The following is an 18,733-nucleotide window of genomic DNA, read 5'->3' as shown; positions in this document are numbered from 1 at the left end:
ACATCGCTTCATGCTTCCTCACGTCAGCTCACTCATACCCAACTCAAGTATTTGCCATAAATAAAAACAGTCTTTCTCATGGATGGAACGAAACACAAAAAAAGAAACAACAACCAACGCCCTTTTTCTACATGCTCATGCATGGAAGATTGAGTATATTCACTTAAAACTTATTGAAATCTTTACTTCAAATCAATTCACACACAAAAAATCCCGACTTCATTCAAAAAACCAACGATTTTCGTTCAAAAGCATTTTCATTTCGATTTTCTCTACGCCTTTTTCCTCCTATTTTAATGAGACTTTTTTTCACTTTTCGAAATATTTGTTTCAATTCAAAACTTACAAATGGGCATGCATTATTCAAAACCATGTGGAATTAAATCATTCGGTTAAGCAATTTGTCACACGAAAGCACGACAACAATCATTGAAGCATTCTTAGCTTTTGGATTGAACGTTTAGGAGGGAAAAGAATTGGAAACGCTATTTTTATCTAAACAAACCATAAATGGTCAGTTGGTCATCGTACTGCGATAAAAGCCTATATAAACAATGTTATTATATTTTACGATATTTGACTCGATGTCAATGACGATGTGGCAGCGCCACCTATAGAGATACCTTATTAAAATAAGTGGAACTATTGAGTGCATGCACCATATCGCACGTAAATTTTCAATATGGCAGCGCCCATCGAATTGAAAAGTTAACCGATTTCGTAGTCACAAATTATCGCTGTACGTTGGTCATAAATGGCGCTGAATTTTTTTTTCCCCAATCTTCTTTTCTTTGATGTCATGTTGAGGAACATGAAATGGCCTGAATTGGTATGATGAATCAAATATGAACGGAAATTTGACGGATAATTTTGGCTAAACCGAGTGGCTTAAATTCATTCAAGTCATGAGTTCAATAGAATTGCCTTTGAAATTATTCATAAGTTGACCTCATTCGAGCGACCATTTCCAGTATCTAAATATATACTGAAATTGCATTGCATCCACTCGTTTGATCTAAATACAGCAGCCACGATGCAAAACCACCATCTGAATACAGAATTAAATCAATGTTGAATGTCCAAACATCGCATTTGGATTGTATGGAAACGTCGGTTAGTGTAATTTTTATAAAATTAAAGTGAATCTTTTTTCTTTCTGTTGTTAAAACAACTTTTGTTATATCATCAATTGTCGAGTAGAATGTGAGCCATGGTCACTAAATCGTGCTTATATCCTGAAGATGAAACAGACCGCACGATGGAGTCGGTCTTTCACGATGGAGTGAGAAAGTGAAAAAAAATGGTACGGATGGTCGAGTGTGTTTGTGAAAAGTCAAGAGTTTTGCATGAGGAGGCGTTTTTGTCGTAAATGCAAAAGAGTTATAAGCAAATTTAAAGCAATTTCTGGGCTAATATCAAGAGGATAAAATCGTTATAGCCTAGAAAAACGGAACAAAGAGGGAAAAAAAACTATGTTTCACATCAACTATTCATAGCCGTAATCTAATCCGGCCAGACTTGAAAATGGTTTTTGTGTGTGAAAAAGGCTGAACGTGAGAAAGGGTGCACTCACAAAATCGACAGTAGATTTTGCATTGAAAAAACGTTCTTTTCGTTTTTTTTTTCTCAACCCAATCTGGTGTATTCATGGTGAGTGCGCATAAACGAGAAACAAAATGATGTTCATTTCAAAAATCTGAAGCAAATACAAAACTGGGAGCGCATTCCATGAGAAATATAAACAATGAGAAAGTGAAACGCTGACGAGAGAGGGAGAGAGAGAGAGCATTTAAAACGTTTAAAATTGTAATTAAACAATCCGGAAGTTTTGCCCATCGCCATTGTGATGGAGTATATTCCGTGACTGTGGGTAGAGAACATGAGATAGGAGCTGTTGGATCCGTTCTTTTTCACCCTCATTCCCGTTGTGCACCAATTTTCTTCCATCTCTTTTTGGTTACATCAAGGCGTACGTCCTATTCCAATTTTCGAGCTGGAATTATCTTGTGAGTTTTGCATTTCAGTTGCGACCGAACATTTTCTGCCTTCGTGTTTCGGTGTTGCGAAAACAAAAACCTTTCGCCAAGCAAATACTACGACAGCGTAAAGTGTATTTACGAAATTTTCGATAAATAAATATTACATTCGCATTATGCAGATTTGAATATTTAAACAGAACTTAGTTAAGAGCGAGAGAGAGCGCACGTAAATACACACGAACGCTGCTGTGGGGCTAAAAACAGATTTTTCGCTTCATAAATGTGTGTGTGTGTGTGTGCATGTTGATGAGCCGAAGGAAAATTCCTTTGACGAAACACGTCCGATGCGTCAAACGAGAGAGCGAAAGAGACTGTACACATCTCCAGTGGTTGTAGCTGAAGCATTTTTGTTAGTTAAAATTTCATTAAAATTGAAAATTGGTGAAATGGAAAACAGTTTCTCTTAAAGTTGGCCTTTTTGACTCTCTTGTTATGGATGCAACAATTTCTCTGAATAAAAGAATGGACGAGAGTGAGAAAGGCAGCGGAAGACTCGACAAATGAGAGAGAAAGAGAGAAAGTGAAAAAGAGAGATTAAGAATTCACGGCATCTTTTAGGCAATCATCGTTGTTAAATGTAGAGCACGTTTTAAATAGATGCAAAGAGCAAAAAAGTTGAAGAGTCGACTCTGCCGAAGAGAGAAGAAAGAGGAGGAGAAAGAGAGCCGAAGAGTGATATTATGCAAGTGAACAAAAGCAGTTCAAGTGAGTTACTTTATCAGGGCGATCGGACGCAATGTTAAAAATAAAAAGGATTTAAATGAAATTTATCTGTTGGGATTGGATTGGTGTGTATATGTATGAGAATGTTTGTTAGCGGAACAAGTGTGATGGACGTTTGCATGAAGTGTCATTCAGTCACGTCGTAATTCTTCGCTTTTTTCAATGTGCTCTCGCTCTCGTTACGCCGCATACGTGACGGTTTGCGTAATTTAGTCTCGGTCTCGCTCACTCGCCTGCTCGTTCGTTCTGGTTTGAGTGCATTGGTTATTACGGGGTTTCAAGAATCAGGTACTTAATGTCAACGTCCATATGGGCCAATTGTGTTTTACATAGTGTTTTCAGTGCTCTATCTCTCTCTCTTGCTCACTCGCTCTAATTCTCTATCTCTCTCACTTGCTGATTTTGCCATTCGTCGTTCTTAACATTAGGTATGGCCAGAGCGTTTGACCCAATTGCTTGTGTCAGTATTTAAATGAAGCTGCACCATTGTTTAGATAAACACATGTCAGTTCGAAAACGATATTAACGAGCACTGAGCACTTTCGATTACACAGCCATGCCATTTCGAAGCAAAGTGGGAGGTACTCGACTTGCATAGATCAACAGCAACCAGAATGGTTTGCACCGGCTTGAAGGTGTGCCAAATCGAATAAAAAAAGACTACCCAGCAGCAGCAACAACAACAACAGCAACTCTTGAATCAATATTTCACACTTCAAAATGTCCGACAGTATTTGAGTGAGTTATGCATTTCGAAGATCTTATCTTGGCGTTACTTGCTGCGAGACAGGCGATAAAATCCCCCAAAGAGTCACTCAGTGTTTCGGTTTTGCGACGGAGCAAACGACGATGGAATGTATACTATACACACGTGTGTGCTTGTGTGTGTGTGTGTGTGTGTAGAGAATCTCATTTATCAATGCCATTATTTACAGAATGTGCATGATATAAATTTTGGATATGCGATCCCATTGAAACACAGAAAGCTCAATTATTTATGAGATTTGGTCTCGTTGAAGTACATAATTCTTAATGACAAAAACATGTGTAAATTGAATTTGATTCTTTATACGAGAGTTATGCATAGATTTTTGCGTTTAATTGATAGAAAGCACTGCCACCCTTGGCTCTATCCATAGAATGACCACTTGCGATGACCCTTACATTTTCCAGCGTAATCGGTCTCAAATGAAGATTGAAAGAATCGAGTGCAATTAACATAAATGAATTCAATAAGCTCAAACCATTTTACCTCCCTTATATTCAAGCGATTTTCAAATGATAGTTGTACAATTTTCCATTTCAATTTGGTTATTTTCTTCCATTCATTTCACTCTGTCTCTTCCTTCTCATTGCGAAAGCAATGGCACACGGAACATTTTTTATTGTACGAGACGAAAAAAAAACGGCAACAGCTATTATACGCGTTGCAATTGTGCAATGTACGGCAAAATGCAAGCATATAATAATAAACCCTGAATAGAGAGAGATACTTTTGCATTAAAAATAATTTCCTCTCTATTCGAATGTTTATGTCTGCATCGCGCTCACTTTTTTCCTCTTTCTCCTTATCACTACCGTTGCCTGTGTGTGTCTCCCCGCATTCCGAATGTGCCTTAATTGTAAGCTTTTGTGCTCATAATTTGCCTGTAAACGAAGTTGAGTGCACTTTCAGTTCATGTTGTTTGTATTAAAATAATAATAAGTACAAGCACAATAGAGCAGCACTCGAACTGCGCTTGCTATAGCTCGCTTCGCTTCGGCTGTTGATGTTTGGCTGGCTTGACGCTTTACACCATTCAGTAAGGTGGATTTTGGCTCCTCTCTATCTCGCTCACAACGCAATGCAAAATACATATACATGGAAAATATGTATCGAGTAAAGCAGGAAAATTTCTTTTCGTCATCGCCAGACCGTTCATTCATTCATACATGCGGCACAAAACCGGAATAACGAAACGCAAAACAACAGGAAAACATTTTTTTCTCTCTCATTTTGAAAAATGCATACGCTTCGGGTTCTAGCTGCTTCTGTCGCACATCTCTCGCTCAGTAAATTGAATAGATTTGTGCCGCACAATGTACACACCGTGCGATTGATGGGAACGCATGCGACAGCAGCAAATTTTGTGTGACGAAGCACTTTTTTTCACCAAACAATTTTTGTTCTCGTATTGTTGTGCACAGGGCAAAAAAGGTATGGATAAAAAAAAACATTTAATGCTAAGGGTTAGATGAGATATATAATACGGAATGTTGTATGGCGCTCACACAACAAAATGAGTTTATCAAGTGTATGGAAGCGAGTCAAATAATCGCGATCGTCTGATGACTAAATTAATATTATGAATGATTTTGATAGGCACGATTGTGTTGTCGTTCACATGCCTTTAATTATGATTTGGTTCGACCGATTTATGGTTCGCATCGCTTATGAATATCGCTGATGTCATTCGCAGTGCCGCTCATTTTGTTCCATTCACTCGTTGTCTTGTTTTTCTTCCTTTCTATTCATCATTATGTCGTGGGTGTCTTATTCAATGGTTTGAACCGTTTGAATAAATTCATCAAAATTTCCGTTTCTTCACCAACGGTGAATCACAATGGTGAAAATGACAACACAAATAAAACTTTTCGGAGCTACCGGAAAAATTTACGACCATTGACATCGTCGAAACCAACCATTAACATAATTAATGCGAGTTGAAAGCCGTGGACTAAGCTTGCATCGACAAGGAAATGAAACGATATTCATAGTTTCCTCAATAAATTTTCGGTGGACAAAGCAATAGATTATTTTAATTGCAGGCTTTTAAAAAGGAACGGGATTTTTAGGTCAAGATAAAACAATACCTACCGTATAAACTCACGTTTCATAGTCATTGAAATGTTAAACAAAAGCACTTACTGTTTTTTGATGACACCTTCATTTCCAAATGACTCGTTTGCTGTTGACACCTTCATTATTTCAATTATACATTGGAAAACAACCTCAACGTAATAAAAGCACTAAAAAATGGGAAACTTTCAAAAACAAATAAAAGCAAAACCACGTATAATTATTATCATTAATCGCTGTATATTTATACGTTTCTTTTTATTATTAAACCTTTGAAAATAATTCATTATAATCCATATATGATTCGTATAGTTAAGTATGTACAATTGTAGGACTAAGCGATAATGTTTTATTTAAAAAAATTCAATGAATTTCCTGTCTATGGGCAAATTGATTCTAAAATGCTTGGATAGACATTTAAAATGCATTTGGTAGACACATGTTTTAGAAACAGCATGTGTATGCGACGCATACTATGCGTGTGTCCGTTGGTTCAGTCTGTGAAATTATAGTTGGCAGTTTTCAATAGAGACGAAAGACTCAAGAAAAGGACAAAAAAAAAGTCGGTTTGCTAATTAGCGCATTTGAGGGTAGATGAAAAGTAAGGCTCACAGTTTCGCTTGGTTATTGTTACATATAATTTTTTGGTACGGAAATGATATCTTTGTGTTACGTATTTATCCATTGCTTGGCGTTTCTATACAATTAATATGACGTTGAGCTATGTATTTTCTCTGTGTGTGTGCAAACATCTGGATTCGTGCAATGCTTTTGTTTATATCTATATATGGCTATAATGTAGTAATATGGGAACATTTACTGATCGCAATTCATTTCCACATGCAGTTTTTCACAATTTATGCTCTCTTCATTATTCATTGCACTCACATCAATCATCAGTATACGTATGTAAATATGCCTCTCTTTCTGTGTGTGTGTGCTTGTGTTCGTGTTTATGTTGCTTTTTCTCTTCCTACATATATAGCCTACGTTTCTGTGATTTTTCATACCATTTATTATTAATCAATTAATGCGATGTTTTCAATGTGATAATTTATGACAATGATTTTTCGTAATTTTATGCTAATAAACGGAAATATTGTGCGCATTTTCGATTTTTATGTTCGCTCCTGTTGACGTATTCATGATTATGATTGATAATCCCGCTATCCGTTAATATATCCTAATTTGTTTTCCATACGCGAGTGCAACAATTTGACTCTACCACTTACGGTCGGTCACATGTGCTGTGTGTGTCTCAAGCAGCCACCAATTTTGCTCCGTGCATTGCAGATGATGGGTTCAAAAGACTCGGCAGCCGGGCAGAAAATGCAACGCGCACCGATATACCGAAATAAATAATTGTTTTCGGCATTAGTCTATTAAAATCGTCGCATAAATTGAGCCAGAGGTCAATTTAGAATGGAAATAATTCATGCATTTCACTTTGGCTCAAAACACACTGTATGTGCCAGTTAGTTGTTCGATGGCAACAGACCAAATGCGCTCTTTACTCCTCTTTTAGCGCGCGTGTTTGCCCTTTTTTCACTTCCACTCACCATATAAACAATATTCTCTTATTCGTGCCATTATTGTAGCATATACAACACATAGATACAATTTAACCATGCTTTCAATCAGATATGCATAGATGAATTATTAATTTGTAAATGATTTCAATTCGACTGTTTGTGCAAATCCCGCTTTTATTATAATTTCATAATATTATTTTCGTTTGGAGGGCGGTGATGGTGGGGGAATGAGTGACAGGAGGAGAGAGAGAGAGCTGGCGCACATACATATTGACGAAGCATATGAACACTTATTTACTTCATCATTGATTCATGCAGTGTGGCACATGAAAAGGGCCTGAACGAAACAATGTACACGGAATTTAAAACACATGGACGAAGTATGAAGTGAGTGAGGAATTATGTCGTTTATGGCAAGAGTATTTGTTCAATCTTTGCATGAAAATTACTGAATATTGCATATACACACCAGTACGCTAGCCTATTTATTCGAGTCACCGAGAGGGTGATGCAAGCGCGTCATTTGTTGATATTATCCACAATTTTCCTTAACTTTGATTTTTCCATACGAAATCCATCTTCGTTCGATTTCGACCGGTGTATGCAAAATATTGTGTAAATGTCTGCCAATTTTGCTAACCCACACCGCAAAAAAGCTATTTTTGTACATACAATGGAATTGAGGGTACAACTTTTTAATGAACAATCGGCATGCATATTGCCGATTTTTCAACCGGAAACCAACCAGCGACAATATATATAGTCGAGACCATATGAGAGAGCAGACAATGAATAAATTATGAAAATTATTGATGAATCGACAATTTTGCTTCTCGGTAACACTTCTTCGTCCCAGACCGTACCACCGTCGATGCCCCCGAAACGGCCGAAAATTCAATTCAATTAAATCATGGCGATTTTTTGCCAATACCAAAAGCGTCCATTTTCCAAAGCGACAACTATTCCATTATAACAAAAAAGGAGGAAACTTTTCCATTTTCAAACTATGTTCGAAATTGTGCTGCAACCAATTTGATTTCGCACAATTTTCTCGCTAAAAATAGTAAACGACCCATTTTCATTGCAACTTTGTGCAAAATTCATCGAATTTCGGTATCTATCCGTTTGCTTTAATGAAATGCAGTTACAAAACCATTTTACAAATGGATGGAAAAATTAAAATTTCAAAACTTTTATCCGCATCGATTCGTTTGCAAAATTCAGCGGAAAGAGAAGCGTTTAATGTTTCGCAGGGTCGAGAAGAAAGAAAAAAACACCGACATGGACTAATAAAGCTTTTGTGGAAAAAATTCGTTCGAACTATATTCAAATTTAATGAAATGAAACAAAACGAAAATTCCCAAAGCGACAAACATTTTTCGCCACAGCAATTTGTGGAAATTAAAATCGACAATTGAATCGAACCAAATGAAAAATTCTACATTGGCATTCAGAACCGAAAACTATATTGCATTTCGATGATGATTCACCTCGTGCATATGAATTTCCATTGTTTTGGCTTTGGTCGCTTGATTCATCGTGCCGTTTTTCTCGCGTTTCAGTGGAAACTATTTTTCTGATCGAATTGCGTTGCCGCATGACTTTTGCAATCTGTCGCCATTGTCTCAGTAGCACAAGTTTTTCGGTGATAATTCAAAAGTTTTCGAGGAAAAAAAAGGAAGAAACGACGCTCATAAATTAAAAGAGCTTGAGAAAATTATGCGGTTGATGGCTTTCCATGGGGGAAAACTATTGAAAATATGATTCCATTCGATTGCGGAATTTCCATTGTCTTTTGGCCGTAAAGAAATTCCAACAGCACTCTGCTCTTCAATGCGAAACTCCAAATTGGGAGTTAATTTCAAATGATCTATTTTTATTGTTTTTTCTCGGTCTCTTGGCATCGCTTTTCGATTTTTCATGAATACATAATGCCAAGTTGATAAATTCCTCCAGCCCAACATACACAAAATCCTTGTTTTGTGCGTGCGTGTGTCGATAGCGTCTTTGGAATCGGAGCACGGCGTATATTTCTTTGCGAGAATGTGACTTGATGCCGTTTTAGTATGTGGCAAACGGAATATCATACATTTATAAATACACATTATTTACGTCGTAAATGGATATATAACATACTTACTATGCTAGGATTTGCTGTGTGTGTCTGTCGCGCGCGCCAATTGCGACGATGATATCATCATATATTGAGTTAAACTGTGATTTTTGCCATTCTTTTTCTCCCATCTGCCAAGATCGCTCTCTGTATATATATCTCTTTTCTATAGTCACTTATTTCATAATATGTAAATTTACGGATTAAATGATATAATTTGCATGTGAATTTCTTTTCTCTGCATTTTCTCTCTATTTGCTGCTGCTGTTAATGCTGTTTTGCTATTTACACATTATCGGCTCGTCCAAAACTGCTCAAATGGATTTGATTCGATGATGTTACATTGTTGATATTATTGGTGCTATTATTTAGATTAGGACTATTTATACTATTATTGCTAGCGTTTAACTTAAATTTATTTGTGCTAGAATTTGTCGTCGCAGCCATGGTTAATGGGGTTGTCGATGAGGCGAGCGACATGGTTGATGCCTGCGAAAAATGATATGCTGAATTTTGTACCGAAGTCCAACTACCGTCTTCCTTCGATTTGATGAATAACGGTTGCTCAATACCCCGCCCATCATCACAACCGCCGAAATTTATTTTATCACAATGACCACTTTTTGGTAATCGATTTCGACGCATTGTTCCTGTGGAGTGGAGAAAAGAAATGGGAAAAAAGGCGAAAAAAGGATTTTAGCTTGGAAATCGACATACTTTTCAAGGGCAAAAGAGTAAATCTAAAGTTAAATATGACTGAAGTTGCATTTAGTATTCTATTTCTAGTAGTTTCTATTTTTAATGGTGAATCCAATTTACATCGTATTTCTAAAAGTCATTTTGCACAACTAAACTTTTCTAAAAAAATGAACTGTTGAACTATTTTACTCCAAAATTTTGGCAGTTTCGACTAGTTTGCCTTCAAATTTTGGAATCCAACTCAACTAGCTTTTCAATTTTAAAATTGAACTATCTTCCGTCTGCAGTCGGCGTCGAAACCCATAAAAATGGTTTTCGAGACGGTTGATAAAGTTCATGCCGGAACTTCAAGCCGAGACAAAAGCTAAATCATTTCCAAAGACTACAAGCGAGAGTCGAATGAGACACTTACCAATGAGCGGTGTTGAGGGAACGCTTTTGATGCTCACAATTGTTGTGTCAGTTGCCACTGATGAGGTGGCCGGCGATCCTGTGGCCGCTGCTACCGACGATGACGAACGGTTTAAATTATTTATGGCGTCCATTTTATTTTCAATGATGTTCATTTTTGGTGATGCGGTTTTGCCATTTGCTGCAAAATTTGCGTCCGAATGCATGAAATTGCGACCACCCGTACCACCACCATGGCCACCGCCATTCGCATCGTTGCCATTGTAATGGAAAACGTTTGCCGCTGAATAGATGCTATTGTTTTTGCCCGCAGTTGGATAATGTGGATTTGCAAATAGGTTCACATTGCGGACTAGATTTGTTGTTGCATACGCTCCAAAACTGTCGTACAGCGGTGATTGTGTATTTTTAAATGTTGAACATCCAGCCACTTCAGCATAATCGGGCATATTTAACGGTGACAAACTACATACGCACAAAACCAGCACCATGAACCAGAGACAGAGAACATGAAATGAGAAAGAGACGTAGAATGAGATGGAATCATGTTGAAATTGAACTAAGTGCGACACACACACACAGAGAGAGAGAGACAGAGTGAGTGAGCGAGGCGAGAATGCGAAAATAAAAACATGCATCGATTTTTAATGTGTTCGTTATTTTTCGGAGCGCCCAAGCAGTGAGACGCATTCACAATTTTCGCCACATGAAAGTAAATACGATGCCTGTTACAATTTGATTTATACGCAACGTAACGAACATAAATCTCGCAACCGAAACGAGGAGAGCATTCCATGTTTCGCATGTGTGAATGGCATCACAAATTCATCGGAGGCCCCAGCGTCCGTTCATCCTTGCTCTCACACTTTCTCTCTCTCTTTTCCTCATCGTAATACAATACATTATTACGCACGCATTAAAACTAAATTCCTTTGGTGCAAAAGTTTCGAAATAAGCGAATTTCAAAATTGAAACCGCTTTCTCAAACTCTCACCCGTTCAACGCTTAGCATTCGATATAAATTAAAATTAATTAAATCCGGTGGCTATATGCTCATGTGGAAAAAGTTTTTATTTTTGCCACAACATCGCAACCGATTCAATGTTTAAATGGTAGCAAAATGAACAAGCGTTATCGTTTGAAGCTGTTTGCAACGTTGAAAATGGTCTCCGAGGAGTCGAAAGTGATCGACGCGCAAAACTCGAAAATTCGCTTAATAAACTTAAAAAGTTAAAATGTGTCAAATTTCATCTCAAGTTATCACTTCGTGTGAAATTACGTTTGTCGGATAATTTCATCATTGATGCTAATCAAATTAAATTGTATTTTGAGTGTTTGATATTTTATGTTGAAGTCAACGTCTTCTCAGCGATGAAATTGGCAAAAATTCTTCATTAGTGCAAAAAAAGCTAGCTTACCGTTCATAATCTGGAAGTGGTAGCGTTGGTGCTGTCGATGAGACTTGTGCGTAATCGGCGATGCCATCTTTTGTAACAGCTGCCGCCTGACGCCAAACACCGCCGGCTGGATCGATCCAAACACCGTTCGCATTCAATGGCAACGTCGGGAATTTTCGAACCGATCCGATTGCGTGATTGCCTATAATTGAATCAAAATCATTCTAACATTTTCTTGATTTTTTTTTTAAGGAAATAAAAACATTGAACAAAATGAATAACATGCTCGGTCTTTTTCTTCACAGGGGCAGAGAACAATTACAATCAAGACCAATCATGCTCCTGTTGGAGTCGAAAACGGAAATAATCGCTTTTTTATTGTTCACAATCGGTTGATAATGACTTTGGAAAAATCTGCGCACACCATTCACGGCTCATTTTATACTTATTTTCTTCAATTCAGTCCGTTCGTTTGCTTTTCATTTATTCATTTATTACACTGTGTGTGTGAGTTTATGCCGCTGTCTAAATAGAAACGTTTAGTATAAATACCACACACTCATATGTGAGAGGTAGAATTTTATGTTGAGTAAACGCAGAAAAATTGTGAGTTAAAAAGAAAATAATCGAAAAAACCAAAAGAAAAAGAAAGAAAAACCCGCACGCGTTCACTTTATATCCGACTGTCACGAATGACGGTGCATAAAAAAAAAGTGAAGAGAAGAAAATGAGTCGTAAAGCAGAATGCGTGGCATGGAATAAAAGTAAACAAGCACATAAACATCAACCGAAAACGTCTATCATACTTTTGCTTGTCTGACGAACAATTACATTTGCGAGCGATTTTCCTCGTCTTCTTCTTCTTCGCCTTTTTTTTGCTTTCGAAATTGTATGATATATTATAAAAATCATGTTTACTGTTTATTAACCATGACTAATATTTATCATATTTTCCGTTTTGATATATAATGAAATAGCGGAGATTGAAGCGGCTGAAGCGCTCGCGCTTTGCGATTTTTCCGCAAATGTTGGAGTTCCGGAGGCGTGCGCGCGCGCGCGTCAAATCAAACATTCTGTCGAATGTGGCTGTTGTACACGCCAAATTATATGTAACATTAAACTTGGGCCACAAACCAGCGTAATCATTCTAATCGATTTTTCTATTTTTTTTTTCTCTTCTACATACTATAGCCGCGAAAAATTCTCTACCAGCATATTTGCAGGAGAGAGATAGACAGTACGGAGAAAAAAAAGCTAGTCGTCGGTTGCAACGTCAGCAATAATCGCGCACACAAATTGTATGTGATCAGAGAAAACGATGATTTTTATTGCTGAACACATTAATTACCCATAAAAATGATAAATAATAATTTCCTTTGTCATTTTTGCAAGAGACGATAAAGGCCCGTTGGCGCAGGAAAAAAAACGGAGCCGTAGCAGTGGTAAATAGACAATGTGAAAAAAGAGGAAAAGACAGACACACAGAGAGACAACACCATGCACTTGTATACATACCGTGAATATTTGTTAGCGACGTTTGCTTGATGAATTGGATTCGTTTGATAAGCACCATCGCCACGAATGAAAATATAATAATGGCTATAATCGAGCCGAGCATTACGATGAACCAGGTTTGCGTTAGAATATCGTCGGCCAAGTTGTGATTTATTGGATGCCTGTTCAAGTGTGGAGAGTGGAAAAATACAAGTTGAATGGCAGAATAACCACAAAAGCATGGCTTTCTACTCTACGCTTATTATTTTTTTTGCGTTTCACAATGAATGGCATTCAATGATTTTGCTGCTTGATGCGGGCAACCATTTTCAATGACCATTCCATCCATGCTATGCGCGTTTATATCTATGGAAAAACTGTCTTACCTCTGTGTATATTCCTGATCTAATTTATTGGTATTTGGATCTAATCGCAAAACCGCTGGATTGCTATATACGCCGATGCCGATGCGAGTGGCCGCAGCCACACTCACCGAATATGTAACGCCCGTCGTTAGATTTGCCAGCATTAAACTGGGTGATGCCGCTTCAACGGACATATTTGCAAGGATTTTCGATACGTTGCCAGCATCAAAACCACGAATGATTATTTGATAGTACAGTAGAACGCCATTAATTCTATCCTCAGGCGGTGGTTGCCATTTCAAAAAGATTGCTGTCGCATTCAGAAGTGATGCCTCCATATCGGATGGCGGTTCCGTTGGTACTAATTAAAAAAATATTTTCAGTTACATTTTTGTCGAGATTAATTTAAAAAAAAAACAACGAAAAAGAGCGAAAAAAACATTCCATTGTTACTCACAGTCTTCAAGGGTTCGAGTGATTTTCGAATTCGATGGTCGTCCTTTTACCGTTTTATAGAATGGCACCAAAAAGAATTCGTAGTCGGCATACGCGTCCAAACCTTCAATCATACAAGATGAAGCACCACCACCATGTAGCACCGTCAGCATTTTGTATTGATCGCTTCGATCGATTTTCCGTGAATAAATGTAAAAACCTTCGACGTATTGTGCATTCAAAATTTCCCACACCAATCGTACGCTCGACGAATCGGTGGCATTGGCTTCGAGCAATTCGACCACATCACCGGTCGATAGAATCGCTTGGGCTTCGGTTAAAATCAAATCTTCGTCGTAAATAATTGGTTTTCCCGTTGTAACTGGGTCGGACATTGAACTGGGCGGTGAAATGCCAAACATATTTTCAGCGCGTACAACAAAAATGTAAGTGGCTCCGCGCGTCAGATCTCGTTGCATATAAATGGTGTCTGGAATTTTCGAAGCGACCGGAATCCATCCTTTGCTCATGTTATTTGAGAATATTTCAACCGAATAACCAACGATATCGGATGCTCCAGTTTTTGAGCTTGGCATCCATGTGATTGTAATCGCATCATCGGTCACGTTGACTACTTCTGGTTTCGATGGTGGTCCGGGAATCTTTTCTGGTTCAGGCGCACGAAAGAATTTTATATTGGGATTGGTTGGTGCTTCAAGTCGTAAATACCCACTCCATGTTGATTTACCGCTTCGACTGCTCGCCACACATGTGTAGAGCCCTTGGTCGGTGTCTTTGTGCAAATCAGATATGGTTAATACACCCGATTCCGTTAAATTAATACGATTGGATGCAACCATTGGAATGCCATCGCGATACCAAGAGATAATTGGCGTTGGAACGCCCATTGCAACACATTCTAATCGCGCTACTGATTTCACGGGTAGCGTTTGATTCACTGGGCCTCTGATTATAATTGGTGGTGGACGATCGTCTTGTGAACTAATCGATAGTTTGGCTCGGGCATTTATTGAACCGACCGTATTCAATGCACTACAAATCACCACTAATCCACTGTCTGAACGTTTTACTTGGCTTATTGTTAACACCGAAAGCCCTTCAATCGATGAGGATGCATTGAGATTGCCTATTGACATACCGGGGAAAATAATTGAACGATTCCCTTCAATCGACCAAAAAATTGTCGGTCTTGGATAGCCTTTGGCCTCACCTGTGTTTCAAAAAAAAAAAAGTTGACCAAATGCATTAAAACATGTTTAAAACAGTTGCTCGAAACAAATGACTCACATTCAAACGTAGCATCGCCTTGAGCATCCACCATTTGCGCGGTGGGTCGTATAATGAATTTTGGCGCCGCTAAAGTAATGAATGAAAACATGAAATTGCATATAAATTTTTTTAAAGCTCAATTTCGGAAATTAAAAACGTTGTGTGAATTGGAAATAATTGCACGAAAATGGAACAAAAAGTTAAAACGTCAACAAGAGAAAATGAATAAAAAAAAAACATAAAATGAATGGAAAATAAGAGGAGTCGAGAAAAACGAGCAAAAAATAATCTATAGTCATGGGAATTATATACGTACATTGAATGATGAGCGATCCAACCGCCGAAGCGGAACCGACAACATTTTCAGCTTCACACCGGTATTCACCTTCGTCGCTCAGGTTAACATTTTCTAGTACCAAACTTCTATCCTCTAAGACGTGCACACGGTCTATTGGAAAGCGGGAGAGAAAAACAGGGAAAAAAAGTTGTCATTTGGAGCTCTTTGGCAATTTGACAGAATGCACCGTAACAGATAAATTGATTGCTTTTAATTAAAGTGCAAAGTTACGAAAATAAATCTTACCGAGTGGCATATTGGATGCGGCTGTTCTGCGCCAGAGTATGTCTGGAATCGGATCACCACCGACGCGACACTGGATAAAATTTTTTTGAGTAATTCAAACATTCAAAATAAGTATTGATTGAAAATTTAATGAGTTCTTATTAATTAAATTTTTCTAAATTAATTATTCTTTCAAATGGAACCGAAAAATAAAAATTCAATTAGATAAAGCTAAATATACCTGAAATGTAACCGATGTGCCTTCAACAACGGTCTGATCAACTGGCCCACGAATAATGAATGGTTTCACTAGAAGTGCAAGAAATGTTCAATTTTATTATTATTATTGTTATTATCATTTGGCAAAAGTAGCGATGGAATTAAAACATTTCGCGTTGAATAAAACGGGCAAGATGCTCGCGCTTATTCCAACGTTCCCGTTTCTATTTTCCAAAATAAAAAAACAGCATTAATTATTCTCATAACTTACCGTGCACGTTGAGTGTAACGACTTTTGATTCGCGCACGCCAACGACATTTTTCGCCACACATTGATATTCGCCTTGGTCGGATTGTCGAGCGTCTTGGATGGCCAAATTTCCACCGTCCACGATGCGAATGCGTTTCGAATGTTCGATTTCGAGTTTTTGACCATTTTTCTTCCACCAAATTAATGGTTCTGGTGTGCCTTTGGGAGCCGCACACTCGAGCAATGCCACATCACCGGTAGCAACTCTCGTATTTTGCGGTTCTAATCGAAATTCATCACGAAGCACTGAAGTTCGGGGCCACCCCATCGACAGAAGAAAATGTGAGGTAGAGAGCGAGACAGCAAAAACCGAGAAAGAGAAAAGTACACGAAAACAATGGCAAAAATGGGAAGAAAAAAAAGAGAGAGAAAAAAGAGAGGAAAAAAATTGTAATCCGGAGCAATCGAGTTCAACAACTACTACAGAATGTTGCTGTGTTTTTTGTTTCTTCGTCAGATGTGGTGCAAATGTGCAAGTGTGTAGAGTGTGTAAAGTGTATACATGCGAGATGGAGGGTGATGTGGATGGGGACAATTGCAATGGGTAAAGTGTTACAGTGTAAAAGAAATTGAGAGCAATAAATCTACGGAAAATTTACGACGAAATGGAAAAAGCGAAGGAACGTGAATCCATATACCGAAACATCATTCATTCGATGGGAGTCAAAGCTAAACTGTGAAAGAGAGAACGAGAACATACGAAACACACAATTGTGTGTATAGTTTTGTTCGACATGCCCCAACCGTTTGCATAGTTTTTTTTTTTATTGAGCTCCAACTCATTTTTGTTGTTGTTCCCAAACCGCCTCTTACCTCTCATGGCTCGGGTATATACAATTTTTTTTTATCGTTTTTCATACGATTTTGTTGCATTATCGCCGGTACTAAACGTTTCATTCACATTGAACGTGAGCACATTTTTATTGAATAAAGAAAAAAGCGAACGGGCAGTTGATATGAAATCAGGCTGTACATAGTTTTCATTTATTTTCCAGCAAACGTTGCCATAACTAACCGTAGCGTAAGCGCCGGTGTTAATACTACATGGTCTTTCTCAATGTGTCAAAGATAAAGCGCATAAGAGTAGAGAGGCGAAAGAGAAAAAAAAAAAGAAAAATGAATGGTGAAATCATAAAGGACAGCACGAAGAAAACGGACCAAAGACACGATGTTTGTGTAGCAGCAGCAGCAGTGTTCGTCGTCGTATACCTTTTGTGGATGATTTATTTGCCATAGACGGAAATATTAATGCTTCTATCACAATACTCGGTGACTGGTATTTATTCACAGCACCATTGTAGCACTCATTTTTCATTACTTTTGTAGTTAGTTGCCAGGAGCAGGAGAGAGAGAGCTTTTGTTTAACATTCAATAAAGGTAAAATTGGCCAGCAGCCATTCTCAGCTATGCCATACTATATCAAGCCGCTCTTGAGAAAGCATTCATTTTGCAAATGGCAAATCGTCTTCCTGGAATTCGAGAGCCTCACACAGCATTGAGATATCGAATTGGATTTGGCCATTCTAAAACGGATCCTATCCGATGTTTCACATTTACAACTTTTCTGAAGAAAAAAGGAAAATAAATTTCTCTTTGGCCGAATTCCACATAAATCGTCGTGCATTGTAGCTAAACAGAGCTTTAATGCATTTGTTTGAGGACAGCAAACCGATTTACTTGGGAGCCCGAAAAATTGAAAGCGCCAAAAAAAAAACAATATCACAACCGAAATCCATTGTTCATTGTTCAACAAAAATCGTTTGTTTGAATTTGAATTGTTAAATTATGCAAATCGCTGTTCGGCCGTAATATCAGTACATTTTAGTTGCTGCTTTTTATCCCGCTGTCCCTTTGGCTGTTGTTCTTCTCTCTCTATCGTTGTTGCCCATTCGCTTCGTTTTTCTTTCGAATTTAATTCGAAATTTAACGTGAAAATTTTCATAAATATTGTTTATATTGTTCGAATTGTGTGCGCAGGCAATGTGTGTAAGTGTTCGTTGTCCAGTTTTTGGTTTATGAACATTCATAAATCGTAGCACCGATGGGTATTTTCTTTTTCATACGCGTAGTATTATTTAAATATTTTGCATGGAAAAATCATTGTAAAATCGGTCTTAAGGGAAACATTCATTTCGAAAAACCCAATTCGAATAAATGTAATTTTTATTTCGTCAAAAAAGAGACCAGCTCACTAAAACGCTCGGCATTCAGTTACTTTCGGCCGACCGGACTGTATGTATGACTTCCGTCGAACAACGAAATGGTTTTTCAATTTGCATATTTATTGTCGGGCAAAAAGGTATTT

General features: G+C 37.8%; 1 protein-coding gene across 1 annotated transcript in view; it reads right to left on the bottom strand.

Moving 5' to 3' along the window:
* Positions 1-5,821: 5,821 nt before the first annotated feature.
* Positions 5,822-18,733, bottom strand: part of LOC129566802 (roundabout homolog 2) — a 50,459-nt gene continuing 37,547 nt past the window's right edge. The window contains exons 4-14 of the mRNA XM_055443030.1: positions 16,390-16,674; positions 16,141-16,208; positions 15,921-15,990; positions 15,654-15,785; positions 15,356-15,424; positions 14,070-15,278; positions 13,634-13,973; positions 13,269-13,429; positions 11,775-11,955; positions 10,358-10,821; positions 5,822-9,896 (exon numbers count right to left, since the gene is read on the bottom strand). Of these exons, the coding sequence (XP_055299005.1) occupies positions 9,532-9,896; positions 10,358-10,821; positions 11,775-11,955; positions 13,269-13,429; positions 13,634-13,973; positions 14,070-15,278; positions 15,356-15,424; positions 15,654-15,785; positions 15,921-15,990; positions 16,141-16,208; positions 16,390-16,674 (3,344 nt within the window). The 3' untranslated portion in view covers positions 5,822-9,531. The remainder of the gene's footprint in view (positions 9,897-10,357; positions 10,822-11,774; positions 11,956-13,268; positions 13,430-13,633; positions 13,974-14,069; positions 15,279-15,355; positions 15,425-15,653; positions 15,786-15,920; positions 15,991-16,140; positions 16,209-16,389; positions 16,675-18,733) is intronic.

This window comes from Sitodiplosis mosellana, unplaced genomic scaffold (genome assembly GCF_009176505.1).
Source record: "Sitodiplosis mosellana isolate CC-2019 unplaced genomic scaffold, AAFC_SMos_1.0 Smas_scaffold_5, whole genome shotgun sequence".
NCBI lineage: Eukaryota > Metazoa > Arthropoda > Insecta > Diptera > Cecidomyiidae > Sitodiplosis > Sitodiplosis mosellana.
The sequence above is the reverse complement of the archived record's forward strand: the minus strand, read 5'-3'. Positions and strand labels throughout refer to the sequence as shown.